This window comes from Chelonoidis abingdonii, chromosome 6, assembly GCF_003597395.2.
Source record: "Chelonoidis abingdonii isolate Lonesome George chromosome 6, CheloAbing_2.0, whole genome shotgun sequence".
In the NCBI taxonomy this organism is placed as follows: Eukaryota; Metazoa; Chordata; order Testudines; family Testudinidae; genus Chelonoidis; species Chelonoidis abingdonii.
The window spans coordinates 66,468,182-66,487,181 of NC_133774.1; the positions used below are offsets into that span (position 1 = coordinate 66,468,182).

The 19,000-nt window shown below is 39.2% G+C and overlaps 1 protein-coding gene across 1 annotated transcript in view; it reads right to left on the minus strand.

The window, feature by feature from the left end:
• Positions 1-19,000, minus strand: part of SLCO4C1 (solute carrier organic anion transporter family member 4C1) — a 116,626-nt gene that overhangs the window by 12,527 nt on the left and 85,099 nt on the right. The window contains exons 8-10 of the mRNA XM_032765338.2: positions 17,485-17,680; positions 7,292-7,445; positions 82-269 (exon numbers count right to left, since the gene is read on the minus strand). Of these exons, the coding sequence (XP_032621229.1) occupies positions 82-269; positions 7,292-7,445; positions 17,485-17,680 (538 nt within the window). The remainder of the gene's footprint in view (positions 1-81; positions 270-7,291; positions 7,446-17,484; positions 17,681-19,000) is intronic.

Genomic DNA, 19,000 nt, shown 5'->3' on the forward strand with positions numbered 1-19,000 from the left:
GGGAAGGAAGCATGCCATGCTAAGTTTATACTCTGCTGTGAAACCAGGAATATGTTATTGAAAAGTATAAAAACCAAATACCTGAGGATGGCCACAGTAGTTGGAGTAACAGCCATAAAAGTGAAAACAACAGCAAAAAAGAAAAAGCCCAGGAACAGAGGCAAGAATGTGCATTGTGTTCGGCATTTCCCAGCCAGAGCCTCAAAAGGGGCCTTTTCTGTGTCAGGTAATCTTTTTGGCAGCCCAATACAGGAACAGTTTTGGTAAGTCTACAAGTAATGCACACAGCAAACAGTATTATTTCAAAATATGTAAAATTGTAAATTATAGTAATTGATAGAGATTAAGTAGTGATCAGACATCCACACATTAACATATACTTATTTCAAGGACAGTGCTTGATTTAGTGAACCCTTAATTTATTCTGTGATATTTTCAGCCACACTATCCTGGTTATTCCACCTAATTTTGACAATAACTATACTTACTTACATGCCTCCAACTGTAAAGACTAACTCTCTCCTCCACTTATTACTTTGCTTTCCTCCTGGGCTGGCAAGCTACCACAAGAGGTATCCTATTACCCAAATAATAGTTACTCCTGAACGCTGTTTGGGATATTTTGTATTTGGACATTAAACCTTTTTTGCCAGACTAATTATTAGATTAGATGAATTTTAATTTAAATCTTCCCCTTTATTATTAATTAGGCATTACTTCATTTTGCACTAAACATAACCTCAGGGTGAGAATAAGTAAACTGAGAACATGAAAAGTTAAATATTCTGCTGGTGTCCCCTCAATTCATCAGTGGAAAGTTTCAAGCACTTTATAGAAAAAAGTAAAGCTGAGAATAAACAACCCAAAACAGGACAGTCCTGTACTCCCATCAATATACCCTCTTGTTACAAATTAGCAATATGAAGCTATTCAAAATTCTGAAAATACGAATGCTTTTTTGTCTGGATATCTTTCATGTGCTAGTTCTAATGTCTAAATAACCCTTTTTCATTATAGGCTAATAAAATTAACAGTTGCCTTAACAAACCCTTATTCCTAAATTACAATTGTCTGTCTACAACCTGGAAGGTTTCCCACATACACACACTTTATCCAGCAAAATTCTAAAGACCCACTTGTTCTGCCAGCATTGGCTGATTTAGTATTAATATTTTCAATAAAATTTCTGGTCAAACCTCTCCACTTCCACTAATATAATTCCCAAAGGTAGATTAGAGAAGAAGGATGGCCTTTTATAGTTAAGGCACTGCACTGGGACTCAGGTCTGCCAAAAACTTCCCCCTCATTTGTATTTTCTATTTGGACTGTAAATCAAAAACTGTCTCTTCTCATCTGTTTATATAGTGGCTAGGGCAATGAAACACTAATCTCAGTTGGCACCTGCAGGCTGTATTTTAAAGATAATGATAATATCACATATGGCACTTGAAGGATAGCATTATTGCAGTGGCTACCCTCTTCTCCAGTGTTGTGCCTATTCAGCTTTTGTCCTGTTTCAACTTAATCTAAATATCTTGTCCCTGTTCAAGTACAATACTCACTGGATTACTTTCATATTTCTTAGTCTCGACTTCCATATTCTCCACTCATTAGCAACGGAAAGGGCTAGAAACTGTAGAATGCTCTTTCTAATATAGCTTCCTATTCCTCAGAAGGTTGTTGGTACATTCCAGTGAGGTCAATCATGTATTATACCTTATTTGTACAGCACTATTATTGGGCATAGTGCACAACTTAAATGAAGGAAGGCAAAGCCTCTGAAAAACTTGCACTCTAAATACACAAAGTGTGTGTGTGTGTGTGTGTGTGTGTGTTGGGGGGCAGGATAGTGAGGAAAAGGTAAGATACAGAAGCAAAGGTACTGGGCACTTGTGTTTGGCACACACCATATTAAGGCATTTCCCCTATTTCCATTTTCTATTTTGTGGAGAGAGGAGGGTAGGGTGAGTGGTGTTTGTTTGAAATATGTTTATATCGCAAATACAAACTAAATTCATAGAATATCAGAGTTGGAAGGGACCTCAAGAAGTCATCTAGTCCAAACCCCTGCTCTAAGCAGGACCAATCTCCAGACAGATTTTTTGCCCCAGGTCCCTAAATAGCCCCCTCAAGGATTGAACTCACAACCCTGGGTTTAGCAGGCCAATGCTCAAACCAGTGAGCTATCCCTCCCCCAAAATTGAATGATCCGAGGGAAGCAGGGGAATTAGTGATGCCCTTAGCGCAGAAATGGGTGAAGCTACTAGAATATACAGTTATGGCTTCCCAGCTCACAAGCTGCATTTGCTCCAGCATAAGTTACAGCAGCCTAGAGATGGAAGAAGTAGTTGACAGAATGTGAAAATTATAATAAAACACTGTGATAACTGCATAACTCTAAAACACAGAAAACATATAATGTACAAAGAATTGTACACTCTTCTTTTGGAACAAAATGGAGAACAGATATAGAAAAGAAAAGAAAATTTGTACTTTATGAAGATCCACCCTTGTCATCATCATAGTTTTCCAGCCTCAAGGCTTGCCACTCACTCTGGCCCAAAGAGCAGTTTGAATTAACCTTTCCAGCCAAACATGTCTAACAAGTGCTTTATCTGTCATATAAACTTTAATCGAAACATAATGCTCTTTTCTCTCATGACAATTCTTGTCTACTTGCTTTATACAAAAGTAAAAAATAATAACTTGAAGGCATACCCTCCAGTAAAAACACTCATGCAGCTTTCCAATATTAGCTAGAATGAGTATATCACTACTACAATATCTGATGAAAAGCTGGAAGACTGCCCTGCTATAAAAGTTATCACTACTTTAGCCAACCTTTCCACTACCACTAGATCAGCTTCATCATTGCTAGCCCTACTGTATGTAAGGTACTGGTGAGCAGGACTAGATACCGGCAGTATCACAATAGCATCCTTTGCCTATGCTAGCACACACCATTGTTATCTCCAATGGAGTAGCACCATTTGCAAGAAAAGGTACAAGATTTCAACCTTCTTTCCTATCTCCCTGCAAAAAACAAAACAATAAAAACAGATGAAGACAATGTGTCCCAGCACTGCCTAACTAAGAAGAATTAGATATATCCCACACTGATACTTTAGTGATACTATGACAAACTGTTTTGTTCATGTCTGACAGCACTCCAAGTCAGGCATAACACTCTGAAATGAGAATCAAATAACCCTGAACTGGTATCAAAGAGGTAATATGATTAACTTTCACGTGGGCTCAATTAACTCATTCACTTTGAAGTCAGCTAACTATCCACATCAACATTCCTGCATTGGTAAGCATATTCTAATGTTTAATGAAATAATGGGAGAATGAGATGTAATTAACAGTAAACTATCAGAGGCTTTTAGAATCAAGTGAATACATGGAGTGTTTTTAGATGTATTTTAGTTTAATAGAGCCTCTAGATTTTTTTTCAAAGCCTTTCTGGAAAAAAAAAAAAAGAGAGAGATTAATATTCCTTCAACAAGGAATAGCCACAACCTCACACAGATCCCTGTGTATAATGAGGTTGTCTGGCTGTGCAAATTCCTGTCTAAAGGTATGTCTACACTACAGGATTATTCCGATTTTACATAAACCGGTTTTTTTAAAACAGATTTTATAAAGTTGAGTGCACGTGGACACATTAAGCACATTATTTCGGCGGTGTGCATCCAGGTACCGAGGCTAGTGTCGATTTCTGGAGTGTTGCACTGTCGGTAGTTATCCCGTAGCTATCCCATAGTTCCCACAGTCTTCCCCACCCATTGGAATTCTGGGTTGAGATCCCAATGCAAAAACAGGGTCGCAGGTGATTCTGGGTAAATGTCGTCACTCAAACCTTCCTCCATGAAAGCAACGGCAGACAATCATTTCGTGCCCTTTTTCCCTGGATTGCCCTGGCAGACGCCATAGCATGGCAACCATGCAGCCCTTTTAGCCTTTTGTCACTGTCACCGTATGTGTACTGGATGCTGCTGACAGACGCGGTATTGCAGTGCTACACAGCAGCATTCATTTGCCTTTGCAAGGTAGCAGAGACTGTTACCAGCTATAGCACCGTCTGCAATTGGAAACTGGAGATGATGGTTACCGTCTGCTCTGTCATGGGTGCTCCTGGCTGGCCTCGCTGAGGTTAGCCAGGGGCATATGGACAAAATGGGAATGACTCCCCAGGTCATTCCCTTCTTTATGTTTTGTCTAAAAATAGAGTCAGTCCTGCCTAGAATATGGGGCAAGTGTACTAGAGAACCAGAGAGCACAGCGTCCTGGTCAGAGCACCCAGAGATCCGGCAGAACGATGTATGCCATTCTAGGGGTGCCCCTGCAACAACCTCACCCATTGCTGCCTCCTTCACCCAACCCTCCTGGGCTACTGTCGCAGTTGTCCCCTTTCTTTGTGTGATGCAAGTAATAAGGAATGCAGGATAAGAAACATGACTTTTTAGTGATAAAATGAGGCGAGGCAGCCTCAGCCGCTATGCATACGTCCAGGTAGTACAGTTCTTCATTAGACATTGAAAGGGCGGGGCTGATGGACGCTCAGCCCCCACTGCTATGATGAGGGAACGATTTTCAATCCTTTTTGCACGTCTGCGGAATGACAGGAGTCATTCCATTGTTGCCCAGCTGCCCTCCGGCCGCCTCACGAGGCCAGCCAGGAACACTCACGGGATGTGGGATGGTTTTCCACCATTTTGTACTGTCTGCCATTCAGAAAGGAAGGGAGCGGGATGCTGCTGTTCAGTGGCACAGCACCGCGTCTCCCAGTAGAGACATCACAGTTGACATTGAAAAAGGCGAGAAACGGGGTGGGGGGTAAATGGATGAGATATTACCCTGAACACCCGGACAATGTTGTTGACCCTTCAGGGCATTAAGAGCTCAGCCAAGAATGCAAAATGCTTTTCAGAGCCTGTGGGGACTGTGAATAGCTGGAGTCCTCGTGCCTTCCTCCCTCCCTCATGATGTCATTTGATTCTTTGGGCTTCTGTTATGCTGTCAGCGCAGCACTGTGTTGAGTCCCTGCTGTGGCCTCTATCTGGAGATTTTTTCAAACACTTTGCATTATTCGTTTTCTTGGAACGGAGCTCTGATAGAACAGATTTGTCTCCCCATAAGATGATCAGATCCAGTATCTCCCATACAGTCCATGCTGATCAGCGCTCCACGCTGGGCAAACAGGAAATGAAATTCAAAAGTTCGTGGGGCTTTTCCTGTCTACCTGGCCAGTGCATCCGAGTTCAGATGGCTTTCCAGAGCAGTCACAATGGTGAACTGTGGGATACCGCCCAGAGGCCAATACCGGCGAATTGCAGCCACACTAACCCTAATCCGACATCGCAATACCTATTTCAGCACTACTCCCCTCATCAGGGAGGAGCACAGAAATCGGTTTTAAGAGCTGGTTTATATCGATATAAAGGGCTTTGTTGTGTGGACGGGTGCAGGGTTAAATCGGTTTAATGCTGCTAAATTCAGTATAAATGCGAAGTGTAGACCAGGCCTAATTTACCTTTTTACTCAGATTCTACATGGTCTCTCTGTCGTAGGTAAAGCCATGAAAGAGGCCATTTTCTTGCCATCTTCTAGCTTACCTTGACTAGCTGCTATTCTGCCTGCCTTCTCCCACTATGCATTTTTCAGCATTTTCCACAGCAGGGGAATCTAAGAATTTACTGTGCCTGAGGACATGTCAAGATGATGATACTTCTCAATTAAGGACAGCATGGACAAGAATGACCTGCTTCAGATTTAGGGGCAAAGGGCCTGAAGCACTGTTTTGGGGAGATCAAGAGGAAGCAACTGCCAACCAGAGTTTATAAACCAAACATGAGCAGGTCTCCATATGTATTGGTCTTAAAAGTTCCACACAGCAGCTTCCTTCCTTCTCTTGTGGTGCAGTTCTTATACTTCTACATGGCTACATGTAGCTGCCATCTTCTGCAGGCATCCCTTTGGTACTGAAGCACTGTATTCTCCCTGATCCCCAAGCTGTACCCACCTACAGAACTAAGTCCTGCATGAATTTAGTGAAAGAAATTCGCAGAACAGGACTTAAACTCTCAGAACCAGAACTGCTTTGGGGCAAGAGCAGCATGCGCTAGCACAACTCCCTCTTCCCTAAAATTCACCTTTTCTGGCTGTAACCATAGCATTATCCTTGCCTCTGAATTCTCCTCTACTTGCATGTCTGTAAACTTGCTCACTAGCACTTCTGCAACACTGCATATTAAAGGCAATAACTTTAATGCCACCTCTTCTGAAATCCCAAGTTCCTTCCTCTCATCTCACCTTGACATTTGAAAGGTTATTCTCTAGGGGATCCCAAAATAATTACTCTTAAGACTCCAGCACAAGCAAAATGTTTTTGCCCCAACCTTCCCAGACTGCTCTGGCATCCTTGCACAGAAAGCCAGCAGCTTTTGGAATTATTTTGATCCTAACAAACCTGCATGAACTGATAATGCATTTGGGGCCTTATTGTATAATAATGGTTAAGGATCCATTTATCAATTTAACACTGACCGGAGGCATATGATTTTTTAGCCAAGCATCTGAGTCCTATCATCATCTGAGCCCCAAATAAAGGAGTTTAATTTATCTGAAATTATCTAATCCATCCTGTTCAAAGTTCACAATTTTATTTTATCGGACTATATTACAGGGATGAAGTTGGTTAAAACAGCAGTAATTTATATTAAGGTATATGGGTCAATATCAAGTAATCCTGTGCTGGAATTCACCTCTCAGTTTACAGCCTGATTCAGAGAAAAAATAATAATAATAATAATAATTTTCTGATACGTCAGCAAAGAAAATTCAAAATAATTTCTAGATACATAAGTAAATCCCAAAATCCAGGTGTTGATTTAAAGCCACTGGCTGTTTTGGACACTAAAAATTACCAATAGTAGCATCTTCTGTTTAGTCCATCTGTCGTTTTACAGAATGAGTACAATGCTGGAATTGTCACAGACAACTACATTTGCAACAAAACACTGCAGACATGTAACAACTATGAGACACTAGATCCCACATTCACTTCTAGGTTCAGACAGGGGATTTTATTTGGGTTTTCTTTTCTTTTTCTTATTTTAGTTAATAAATATGTATTATAAAGCTAATGTCGATTCACTGTTTTGTTGTAATGGAAACAAATATCTTTCATTTAATAATAATTGAAAATGGCATACAAATTTTGCTAAGAAACAAGATACAGAATAAACTGTGCATTTTTTTCCTGTTAAAGACATAGCATAAAAAATACCTTTTTCCTTTTTTGAACAGTAAAAGATGTACATCCTGCAAAACAGGGAGAAAAATACTGGACTTCATCTCTGCCACAAACTGGGTAATAAAAGGAGCGTAAGCAGTTGCAGTTAGCATTACATGATGCAGTCAAGTTCTGTAACTTGCCTGTTCTGTAAGGTAAAGATTAAACAGGTAATGAGTAAATAATATATTTCATTAACTCAGTTTAAGAATAATTTACAATAGAGAATAGAGAGACATGAGTCAGTAACAGAATGCTCATATGCTCCTAATCTACAGTTCTACACAAACATACATTACTACCATAATAACATTCAAACTAATTACAAAGTAAAGATCACATTTCTCTGTGAAATTTTTATACTTATTGTAATACCTAAAATTACTATACTGAAATATTAAGGGAAAAATTCTAGTTTGTATACTCAGTGCATTTGACAGCACTTGTCTAGTGATTTTTATTATATATTCTGTATAGTCAGCTTCCCTAGCTGTTTTTTGGATCATTAACACAGCTACCGACAAGAGAAAAAACACATTTTAAAGATAAAGTAGAAAATTATATTGTAAAATATAAGCCATTTTAACTGCTTTTATTGATCACGTATCATGTTGATTTTATTCCTTTAACTCAGTCTGACTCATGATCCATCTCTCAGATATCTGCTGTTTTATTAGTCCCTTAGCCAGATGACATCTGGATTGTTCAAACACCAAGAATGCTACATGTGCTAACTGCATAGTGGCAAGACAACACCTAAGCTCTGTTCCAGAGCTGCACAGCTGCTCTGGCTCTGGGAATTGGTAACATAGATCAAGGAGTTCTTTAACTCCTGTGTACTACAGCTGCATATTCTAGGTTTAGTCCTCTCACCTCTAGAGTGGCAAAGTTATTATACATCTATAGTTGAAGTAAACTTCATGAACAGCCTTATAACATTAAACTGTTAGAAGTTATATGAGAAGCAAATTAGAAAGACTTTCCCCCAATGCACAAGGATGGGACAGGATGACAATGATTTTGAATTTCCTGAGGGTAACAGCACATTAAACAACTTTGCATTATAAGCTGTTTCACAGCTAGTTCTACTGAAACTAGGGAATGCTGCAATATCAGTAGTTTAAAAATCAAGCTATATTGTAAAGTGAGTGGTACGATGTTAGTGTCCAAACTATCACTAAAACACCCTCCAATTTCAATTGGGAGAAATTTGGGTCAGTTTATAAGCTATTTTTATTATGTGCTCCTAGAAGTAGGCTCTTAAAAAATATAAATGAATATCTTTAAAAGGGAAATTCACTTCTCCTGCTAGTGACTGTTCGTTAGCTATAAAACTAAGTTATTATGCACAGCAGTCAAACTGCATGTGGAAGGCTACATTAAAGTACTATGTCTAGAAGCATTCAGTCATTTTACTGAATGGTAACATGTCTTTGTTCTTCAAAGTTATACAAAAAGAATTTTCTGCAGACATACATTTTTCAAAAATATACTGAAAACTGAGTTAGCAATGCTCCTATCAAAGAGCAAATCCAGGCACACAGAGAAAAGACTATTGTGTTTATTTGGTGCAAGTGGACTCTAATGCAACTGAAGCAAGTGGGAAAAGCTTTTACTCCACTACTTTTCCAGGGAAACTTGACTGGTGGAACCAGCTAATTGACCCGAACAATCCTCATAGGGAAAGTGTAGTTTTTGCAAAACAGAGACTGGCATTCAGTGTGCCATCAGAACAGCAGTGATTTCACAACATTCGTTCTCAAGGAGGTGAAGGGGCTGTTGGTGGGGCAGGTTTTCTCCTGAGATATTATCATAATAGAGTCGAGAATGCACAATGCATTAGTTCCGTCCATGGTCTCAAGTGAATCATTCTGACATTTCAACTGTACAAAATCACCACTAATGCTTATTAAGTTTTCTTAGTGAGAATCAGAGCACAAAATGATATCAGCACCATGTCAAGGATTGTTTCTACGTGTCTTAACTCAAAAAATTTACAATGAATTATTTTCAGCTTTAGTAGGTGCAGAAAGATTGGTACTACACTGATACAAAGGCAAAGGGCATAAAAGTATCTTTATCTTCTACAAAGAGGTAGTGTTTGTTATGATGGCTGCCTTCAAAATTTTCAAACAAAACAACAAACACACACCTACTTCCCAACTTCAGGGAACTATATTCAATTTCAACTCAAGCATCAGTCAAAACACTCTTGTAAAGAGAGATTCTCAGAGGAATGAGTCATCAGTTCAGTACCTAGAGATTTAGCCACACCACATTCAAAGTGGGTTCATGTGATTAAATTCCCACAAGCTCATAGAATCTCTACCAGTTACCATGTCTACAGATTTTGCTGTGTATTGTTTTAAAGTTTCCCGAAGAACCTATGAAGAAGTGCTATTTTATTAAATCCCCTTTTCTTTCCCAATCATTTTGTATGTCATTTGTCAGACCAAGCCCTCTGACAGGTAACATGATTGACAACATAAAAATGAACTGTTGCCAATGGATGCCAGAAAACAGTGCAGCTGAAATGGTGCTGATAAGTTTAGCTGTGAGGGTTGAGACAGACAAGAAGTCTTTGACATCATTGCAACAACTATGCAGGATTCAACCACGGTTGCTGAAATGATGCTGAAGAGAGCGTGGCTTTTTATAGACCTGCTGCTAATCATCATCCGCAGTGGTTCAGCTGCACCTTTTGTCCACAGCAGTTCACTATTTTAGTGCAAAGATACTGTAAACTTATGGATACAAAAGATTTTGCAGTATAGTTCTGTTTCACGCATTCAGAGTTTTCAAGAAAATTCTCTTTTCCTTTTGGGCTAGAGTTTTCCATGTATAATCTCTTCCCGTAGTTAAGTGTGCACTTTTCAAATCCAGGTTTCTTATGTTAGATGTTCAAAATTTTAAAACTTCTGTACTAATTTTCCTTGAAGTTGGCTTCATTTTAGATCTTAGCACGACTAGCAAAATGCCTTGTTTGAAGAAAAAGTTTAAAGTTGGCTCACTGAAGTGGTTTTCTTTACTTTAAATCTATGTGAATATAAAAAGTTTTAAAAATGAATATTCAAAAGAACTATTAACGTCAAATCTACTGTAAATTGAGGCAGCATTAAGATTCTATAATTAGGAATTGAAAAGTCAGAACACCTGAGTTAGAGTTTTTAGAACAGCCTTGCAATGGACAAGACACTAGTCTGGGGCTTGGGAGAGCTAGCTTCAACCCCTTGCTCCTTCACAGACTTCCTGTGTGTTCTTGGGCAAGTCTCTCTCTGCCTCAGTTTCCCATCTGTAAAATGGGGATAGTAGTACTTCCCTACCTAACAGGGTGTAGAAGATTAAAGATTGTGGGGTACTCAGATACTATGGTGATATGTGCAAGGAAGCAGGTTATGTGAAATTTAAGGTTGTTTAACCTTAAAACCCTAACAGACACTTCCTGATTTTTAAGCCAGTGATTTTCAGTGTAGTAAGATGGAGTTGGGTGTCCAACTCTTCTGAATTTCATTAGCAATTGGGCAACTAACTCCCTTCAGCTCCTTTGAAAATCCTAGCCCATGGCTTTAAGTGTGTAACCTTAAATTTGCATTATTGTGTTTTTGCATTTAACCATGTAAGACACAGGAAAATGTTTAGCTCTTATTCTCACATTCTTCTTTAGGAGTTTGTGGACAGTCACCATTTCATGATGTGTGTGTCTTATTTCATGTTTTAATATATTAAATATTTCTCTAGACTACTATATCCTCAAAGTATCTGATATATTCAGTTATGAATCGAGTTATTGTACAGGTGAAACTCTATGTTTTGCGTCATTTTCCTATTATATGTGTGAGAGAAAGAGTTTGATTTTAATTCATGAATACTAATACAGACAGATTCATAGATTCCAAGGCCAGAAGGGATCATTATGATCATCAGGTCTGACTTCATGTATACCAGAGGCCAAAGAACTGCCCCAAAATAATTCACATAAAGTGAACTCCATCTGATAATTCACATAAAGTGAATGAGGCATATTTGTTCTAGATTAAAGTATCTCAATTTCTCTGTTTTCAACTTATGCTCCAATTTTTGATGTTCTTCACTGTTCACTTTTTGCAGTTATATGATATTGTTCCTGGGTATTCCTCAGCACATCAGAAGTGGCTAAATCTGATATTTAGGATCCCGGCTCTCCCAGATCATTTAGGACACAAACACCTCTTTCGTGCACATTGTAGGGAGCGCATGGGTTCACTTACATGTACTTGGTTTAGAGCCACTTGGGGCCACCAAAGAGTTCAATTTACGGCAGAAAGCGCAAAAGGCAGAAAAGTTAGAACAGCACTTTCTTAATTATTAATCAAATTAAAGGTCCTATTTTTGTCACCATATTGTTCTGACAACATATTAAGCCGTTTTCTAAAATTAAAGATAGGGAATTGGAACAAAATATTGAGAAGTCTTTTACCCAGTTGCATTGCATACCACTGATGTTTATGCTTATCTTTAAATGGAAGCTAGAATCCCTAAGTACCAGAGCATGGAATTTATTTTCCACAATACCATCTGGCTCTTTGGCAGACCCTCAAACAATTGGAGTTGCCTCTAGCTCTGTAACTCCATGATAGAGTAACTGGCTGCTGATGAGTTGTCTGAGTTTCAGGATAGGAGATATTTTCTTTTTTTATTCTGCTTGATTCACAGCAACGTGTGTCCTTTTGTCTGTTTATGAAACAGGAGTAATTTAAATCTCTTCAGAGACTGTGTGTGAAAGAAATGAGTGCTTTTACTACCACTTGAGCTTTCTGTGAAAGTCTGCACATTTAAAAGGTCCCTTTGCTGCTACCATCTTTAATCAAATTCAGATTATTTTGGCTAATCATCAGTACAATATGCAGATTGCCACAAACATTTGTACAAGCTGTTTCTTCCTACAGTGGGTCCTCAACTACTCTCTTAAAACATGTATCAATTCCAAATATTTTAAGAACTAGCAAAAAAAATTGTAAAGAGTATTTATGTTAAAAGCAGCATTTCAAACTGAAAATATGTTTATCGTAATTAAACTGTAACATCGAACATTGAATATCTGAATGTAGACAAGTGCAAAATAATGCATTGGGGAGTACAGTATGGGGAGGAGATGACCAGCTCTCTGTGGAAAAAGAAGAGGTTCAGGACTATTTAGAAAAGCTGGAAGAGCACAGGTCCATGGGGCCGGATGCGCTGCATCCAAGGGTGCTAAAGGAGTTGGTGGATGTGATTGCAGAGCCATTGACCATTATCTTTGAAAACTCATGTCAATCAGGTGAGGTCCTGGATGACTGGAAAAAGGCTGATGCAGTCCCCATCTTTAAAAAAGGGAAGAAAGAGGATCCGGGCACTACAGGCCAGTGAGCCTCACCTCAGTCCCTGGAAAAATCATGGAGCATGTCCTCAAGGAATCAATTTTGAAGCACTTTGAGGAGAGGAAAGTGATCAGGAACTGTAGGCATGGATTGACCAAGGGCAAATCATAACTGACTAACCTAATTGCCTTCTATGATGAGATAACTAGCTCTGTGGATGAGGAAAAAGCAGTGGACGTGTTATTCCCTGACTTTAGCAAAGCTTTTGATATAGTATCTCACAGTATTCTTGCCAACAAGTTAAAGTATGGGCTGGATGAATGGACCATAAGGTGGACTGAAAGCTGGCTAGATCGTCAGGCTCAACAGGTAGTGATCAATGGCTCCATGTCTAGTTGGCAGCCAATATCAAGCAGAGTGCCACAGGAGTCAGTTCTGGGGCCGGTTTTGTTCAATATCTTCATTAATGATCTGGAGGATGGCATGGATTGTACCCTCACCAAGTTTGCAGACGACACTAAACTGGGAGGAGTGGTAAATAAGGTGGAGGATAGGGATAGGATACAGATGAACCTAGACAAATTAGAAGATTGGGCTGAAAGAACATTTGCCAAGTCCTGCACTTAGGATGGAAGAATCCCATGCACTGCTACAGACTAGGGACCAAATGGCTAGGCAGCAGTTCTGCAGAGAAGGACTTAGGGGTTATGGTGGAAGAGAAGCTGGATATGAGTCAACAGTGTGCTCTTGTTGCCAAGAAGGCTAATGCATTTTGGGCTGTATAAGTAGGGGCACTGCCAGCAGATCAAAGGACATGATTATTCCCCTCTATTCGGCATTGGTGAGGCCACATCTGGAGTACTGTGTTCAGTTTTGGGCCCCACACTACAAGAAGAATGTCGAAACATTGGAGTGAGTCCAGCGGAGGGCAACAAAAATTATTAGGGGGCTGGAGCACATGATTTATAAGGAAAAACTGAGGGAACTGGGATTATTTAGTCTGCAGAAGAGAAGAATAAGGGGGGATTCGATAGCTGCTTTCAACTACCTGAAAGAGGGTTCCAAAGAGGATGGATCTAGACTATTCTCAGTGATACCAGATGACAGAACAAGGAGTAATGGTCTCAAGTTGCAGTGGGGGAGGTTTAGGTTGGATATTAGGAAAAACTTTTTCACTAGGAGGGTGGTGAAGCACTAGAATTGGTTACCTAGGGAGGTGGTGGAATCTCCTTCCTTGGAGGCTTGACAAGGCCCTGGCTGGGATGATTTAGATGGGGATTAGGTCCTGCTTTGAGCAGGAAGTTGGACTACATGACCTCCTGAGGTCCCTTCCAACCCTGATATTCTATGATTCTATGGATGCACACTGGAAAACACAATCCCAACTATACTTACAAAATGATGGGTTATAAATTAGCTGTTACTCAAGAAAGAGATCTTGGAGTCATCATGGATAATTCTCTGTAATCATCTGCTCAATGTGCGGTGGCAGTCAAAAAAGCTAATGGAATGTTAGGAATGATTAGGAAAGGGATAGATAATAAGATAGTAAATATCATAATGGCACTATATAAATCCATGATACAACCACATCTGGAATACTGTGTGAAGTTCTGCTCATCTCATCCCAAAAAAAGATATATTAGAATTGGGAAGAGTACAGAGATGGCCAACAGAAATGATGAGGGGTATGGAACAGCTTCCATCTGAGGATAGATTTAAAAACTGGCACTGTTCAGTTTAGAAAAGAGATGACGAAGGAGGGGAGATATGATAGAGGTCTATACATTCACGAATGGTGTGGTAAAAGTTAATAAGGAAGTGTTATTTACTCCTTCACATAAGAACCAAGGGTCACCCAATGAAATTAATAGTCAACAATTTTAAAACAAAGTATTTATTTGCACAGTATACACTCAACATGTGGAACTCATTGCTAGGGGATGTTGTGAAGGCCAAAATTATAAGTGGGTTCACAAAATAAAATGGATAAGTTCATGGAGGACAGATCAATCAATGGCTATTAGACAAAATGTTCAAGGACATAACCAGTGCTCTAAATGTCCCTAAATCTCAATGCCTGAAGATGGAACTGGTTGACAAGAGATGGATCACTCAATAATTGCCCTGTTCTGTTCATTCCCCATCTGAAGCATTTGGCACCAGCCACTGTCAGAAGACAGGATACTGGGGTATATAGACCATTGGTCTGACCCAGTATGGCCAATCTCCTATTTGTGCTTTTAAAAATCTCTCATTAAATGGATAGTTTTTTGATCTAATAACTGCATTTTTAAAGGGGCCTTCTGAATAGAAAATTAAAATAGTAACTATACTAAAAGTATTCTTCTGAAGCATCATATGTTATACTTTTATAAAGACCAACAGAGTTAGAATATAAAGTTAGAATGCTATTGAAACACCTAGTAATTTTCAAGTACAGCAACATAAACTGTAATTTTTGTCTCCCTTATCCTATGTTGGAATTTATTAAACTTGTTCACATATAAATGCATCAATGTCAAGATGGATAACATAGATATCATCAACGATGATCATTTTGAGGTGTTTTGCTTAGCACCGTAGTAGTCCAGCACACTAGGATACACCACTTGCTTTCTCTTCACTTCATGCAGCCACCCGCACATAATAATGTGTGTGTGTATATATATATATGTGTACACACACACAGGTATTTGAAAATGAAACAAAATTTCTTATACATTAAGGGCAAGCTGATTATCCTTATAGAAGGGCCGCATGGAGACTGGGTGTCAAATAGAAATGCTGAAGTTGCTCAAGAAGTCAAAATCCATTAACAGAAAGAGACAGAATCCTTACAGATATAAGCATAGAATCAGACTAATTGAAAGTTTCAAATACAACTAGTGTAGTCCAGTAGATAGGACACTTGAGTGGGACTCTATTTAGACAAGTCACTCCACCTCTGTTCCACTCCCTGACCCCAACCCCACACATACAGAGTCAGTCTGGTCTACTCAGTATGAAAGTTCTTTGGGTCAGGAGCTATCACTTCCTATTGTGCTTGTAGTATAATGGGGCCCCATCCCAGCTGCAGTATCTAAGCACTACTGTAATAATAAGTAACAAAAATTCTCTACCTATTTGTGAACACACTCCCCAAGCACAATTAAAAAGTGTACTAAAATACTGCTATCACTATCTACCTGTTGTTCTGAAAGTAAGGTTAAAATATAACTGTATGTATTTTTTAGTATTTAACACTGTTCTGACTGATCCTTTTTCCTCCATACTTTTTTTTCAGAAGAAGCCACATTAAGACTAGAATTCTATCCCATGTAGGTGAGATTTTTGCCTAATTTGAGTAGGAAAAAGGTAGCTCTCATTTGATTTGAACAGAATTTAGCATTCTAGTACCTGGATTTTTCATTGCCCATACTACAGGACAGTATCCATTAGAAGATATGCAAGAATAAAAGAAGGGAAGAATAAGTCAAGAGGAGCATCTGACCCAACAGACCATGTTTCACTGATGCACCCATCCCAAACTAAAGAAAAACAGTTGGTAAAATTAGAAGTAAAATGTTAGCTGCACAGGAGGTATGGAAACTTCAGAAAAATGAAAGAATTCCTAAATCAGGGCCAGGAAGGCTTACTCAAGCTCTGTCTCCAGAAAGCACTCCAGACAACTAAGAAAGAGACACAGAGGGAGTGACACCATCTACACAGCTCCTATGAGCAAGACTACCTGCCAGGGTTAACAGAGTTGGGGTAGCAGGGTTTATACTAGCACTCTAAATAAAGCTGTGAAGACAGCACTTTTAAGTTGCCGTTCAGGCTGACACTCAGGCTCTGAAGCTAAGGAAGGGGGGATGGACTTTGGAGCCCAAGCTCCAGCCCAAGTCACAAGTTCAAAGTGCTGTCTACACACATTTTTAGAGCACTAATGTGAGACGTTACCCCAAGTCTGTTGACCCAGGTTAGAAGGCTTGCTCCTGTGGTCTGTGTAGATATACCCCAAGTGAGCAAAACCACCCTTGTCTAGATTTCAGCAGCTAGGATTGTCCTGCTGGCCAAAAAGGCAAGACCGATACAGCTCATGTTCTTTATCCAGGAAGGCCAGAGCCCTGGCCCTTTGCATGACTGGCACAATGTTACCTGATCTCAAATGAGGCCTACCTCACTCCACCTAAAACAAGATCAATTTACCCGTTAAGTTGCTAGGCTCAAAATGCCTTTCAGCTAAGAAGCAGGTGTGCGTGGAAATGTAAAACTACAGGGCTAAGTCTCTCTCTACTCTGAGAGCTGAAGCCTACCAGCCTTTAAGAAAGAACTGTACACAACAGAACTAGAGGGCCACTGATTGCAGACCATTCACTGTCAAAGCAAAAAAGTTAGGATTTCAACCTCTGTGCCATCCTTCAAAGTATTTCAGTGAAAGAGCAGGGGATGGGAATCTCTCTCAAGAAAGAAACCTGCATAAATTAACCAACCTCTGACAGAAATAGAAAATAGAAACATAGACATAGAAATAGAAACATAGAAATAGAAACATAGACATCTAACCTAAGAAACTACAACAGCTGCCCACATCTGCAAGAGACAGAGAAATAACAGCTGAGCAGAGTCAGCCTGCCAGACCCTTTTACTGGACGTATAACATCACAAGAACTTTGAATTTTTCCTGTTTTCATCTACGTCTAGCAGGACTCAAGCATGGAAAGGATTCTCAACTTTCTCAAAGTATGTTTTTCATACATTAAAAAAAATTAAACAAGACCATTTGAAAAGTGTATTTATGCAATATAAAACATTTTACTCATTTTGAACATTGTTACCAAGCCCAAGAGTACATTAAAATATATTTACCCGTTATATGTTTCAGAGACACCTGCGAATGGTTCATTCCCACATTTAGAAAACACAAACACTGTGTTCAATAGTAGAGCCACTGAGCAAGTGCCTAACATGAACTTGATTATGTTTTTGCAATCCAGTTTGTACTTGGAAACCAAGATGCCACTTATGATTTGGCCTAGTGCTGCTCCTGGAATTAAAACAATCCCTAGAGGAAAATTAGACACCAGCAATTACACAAAATTGTAAGACATAATTAAGCAATTTAGGATAATTTTATATTTGAAAAATCAAAATTTATTTATCCTGAGTTTTTGTCATTTTCAAACTATATTACTAGAATTTCAAAAGGCAAGATTAAATTTTTATAACAGTTCTCACAAAAATAACAAATTATTCTCTTTAGATTTATATGCATGCATCTGTGGCCTCTCATTATTTAGCTGTTGTTTCAAACTTCTTATTGCCAAAGGCATTGCCCAATCTTAGATTTTGTGGTAGACACATCAGATTACTATAGCACTTCCTCACACAATCAAAGTCTGCACCTTTTTAGTGCACCCTTCAGTCAGCTGGAACTAGGGTGACCAGATGTCCCGATTTTACAGGGACAGTTCTGATTTTTGGGTCTTTTTTTTATATAGGCTCCTATTACCCCCCACCCTGTTCTGATTTTTCACACTTGCTATCTGGTCACCCTAGGTGGAACCATCCTCCACACAATTTACTGCTATTTTAAGCACAAGATTTTCCATAATGAGTTCCAAGGATTTGCAGATTTTGGGCTTTTTGATCCTCCAAACCCCTTGTCAATTTCCCTACCCCATTTTCTGAGGAATTTCTGGGGTTAAAAAAACAAACAAGAAGAAATAAAAGGATGAGACCTGCTAGGAAGACAAGGAAGCAGTAGAAGTCAGTACCTTCAGCAGTGATAGCTAAATGGGATAAGTGGAATCACAGCAACAACTGAGGAAACAACTCCTGCAGGGAACTCTTTCACTATGGTCAAAGAAGCAACAGATTGAAAGGTTCTATGGGCAGTAATTGTGGTGTAGGGTAGCTTACTGATAACCAAGAGGGTCCAATTCCCCTCTGCTCAGCCCATGATGCCAGCCACCATCACACACTTGTTAAATTTTCAAACCAGCACCTTTGTGCTTTCTCCCATTCTGTCCCTCATGTTTTATAAGAGCTTCCCATCAACATCTGCAAAATTATTTATTAACCTCCTTAAAACTCTGCTTTTCCATAATGCCCACAAAATCTTAACAATTAGGCAGTGGACTCAGCGCACCAGGAGCCTAATTGTCTTTTTTAACCACACTGCTTTTCAGATTGCTCCATGCAATTGAATATCTGATTTGAATTAATTCATTGCATGGTATTTTAACTTGTATTTTTCTCAACATGTTCATTCACTGTTATTTTCCATCCTTCTCTCATCTGTATACACATGTTCTTCTGTATTATTTCAGTCCTCCCACTTTGATATCATTATTTCATTAAGATGCTGTTTAATCCCTTTTCT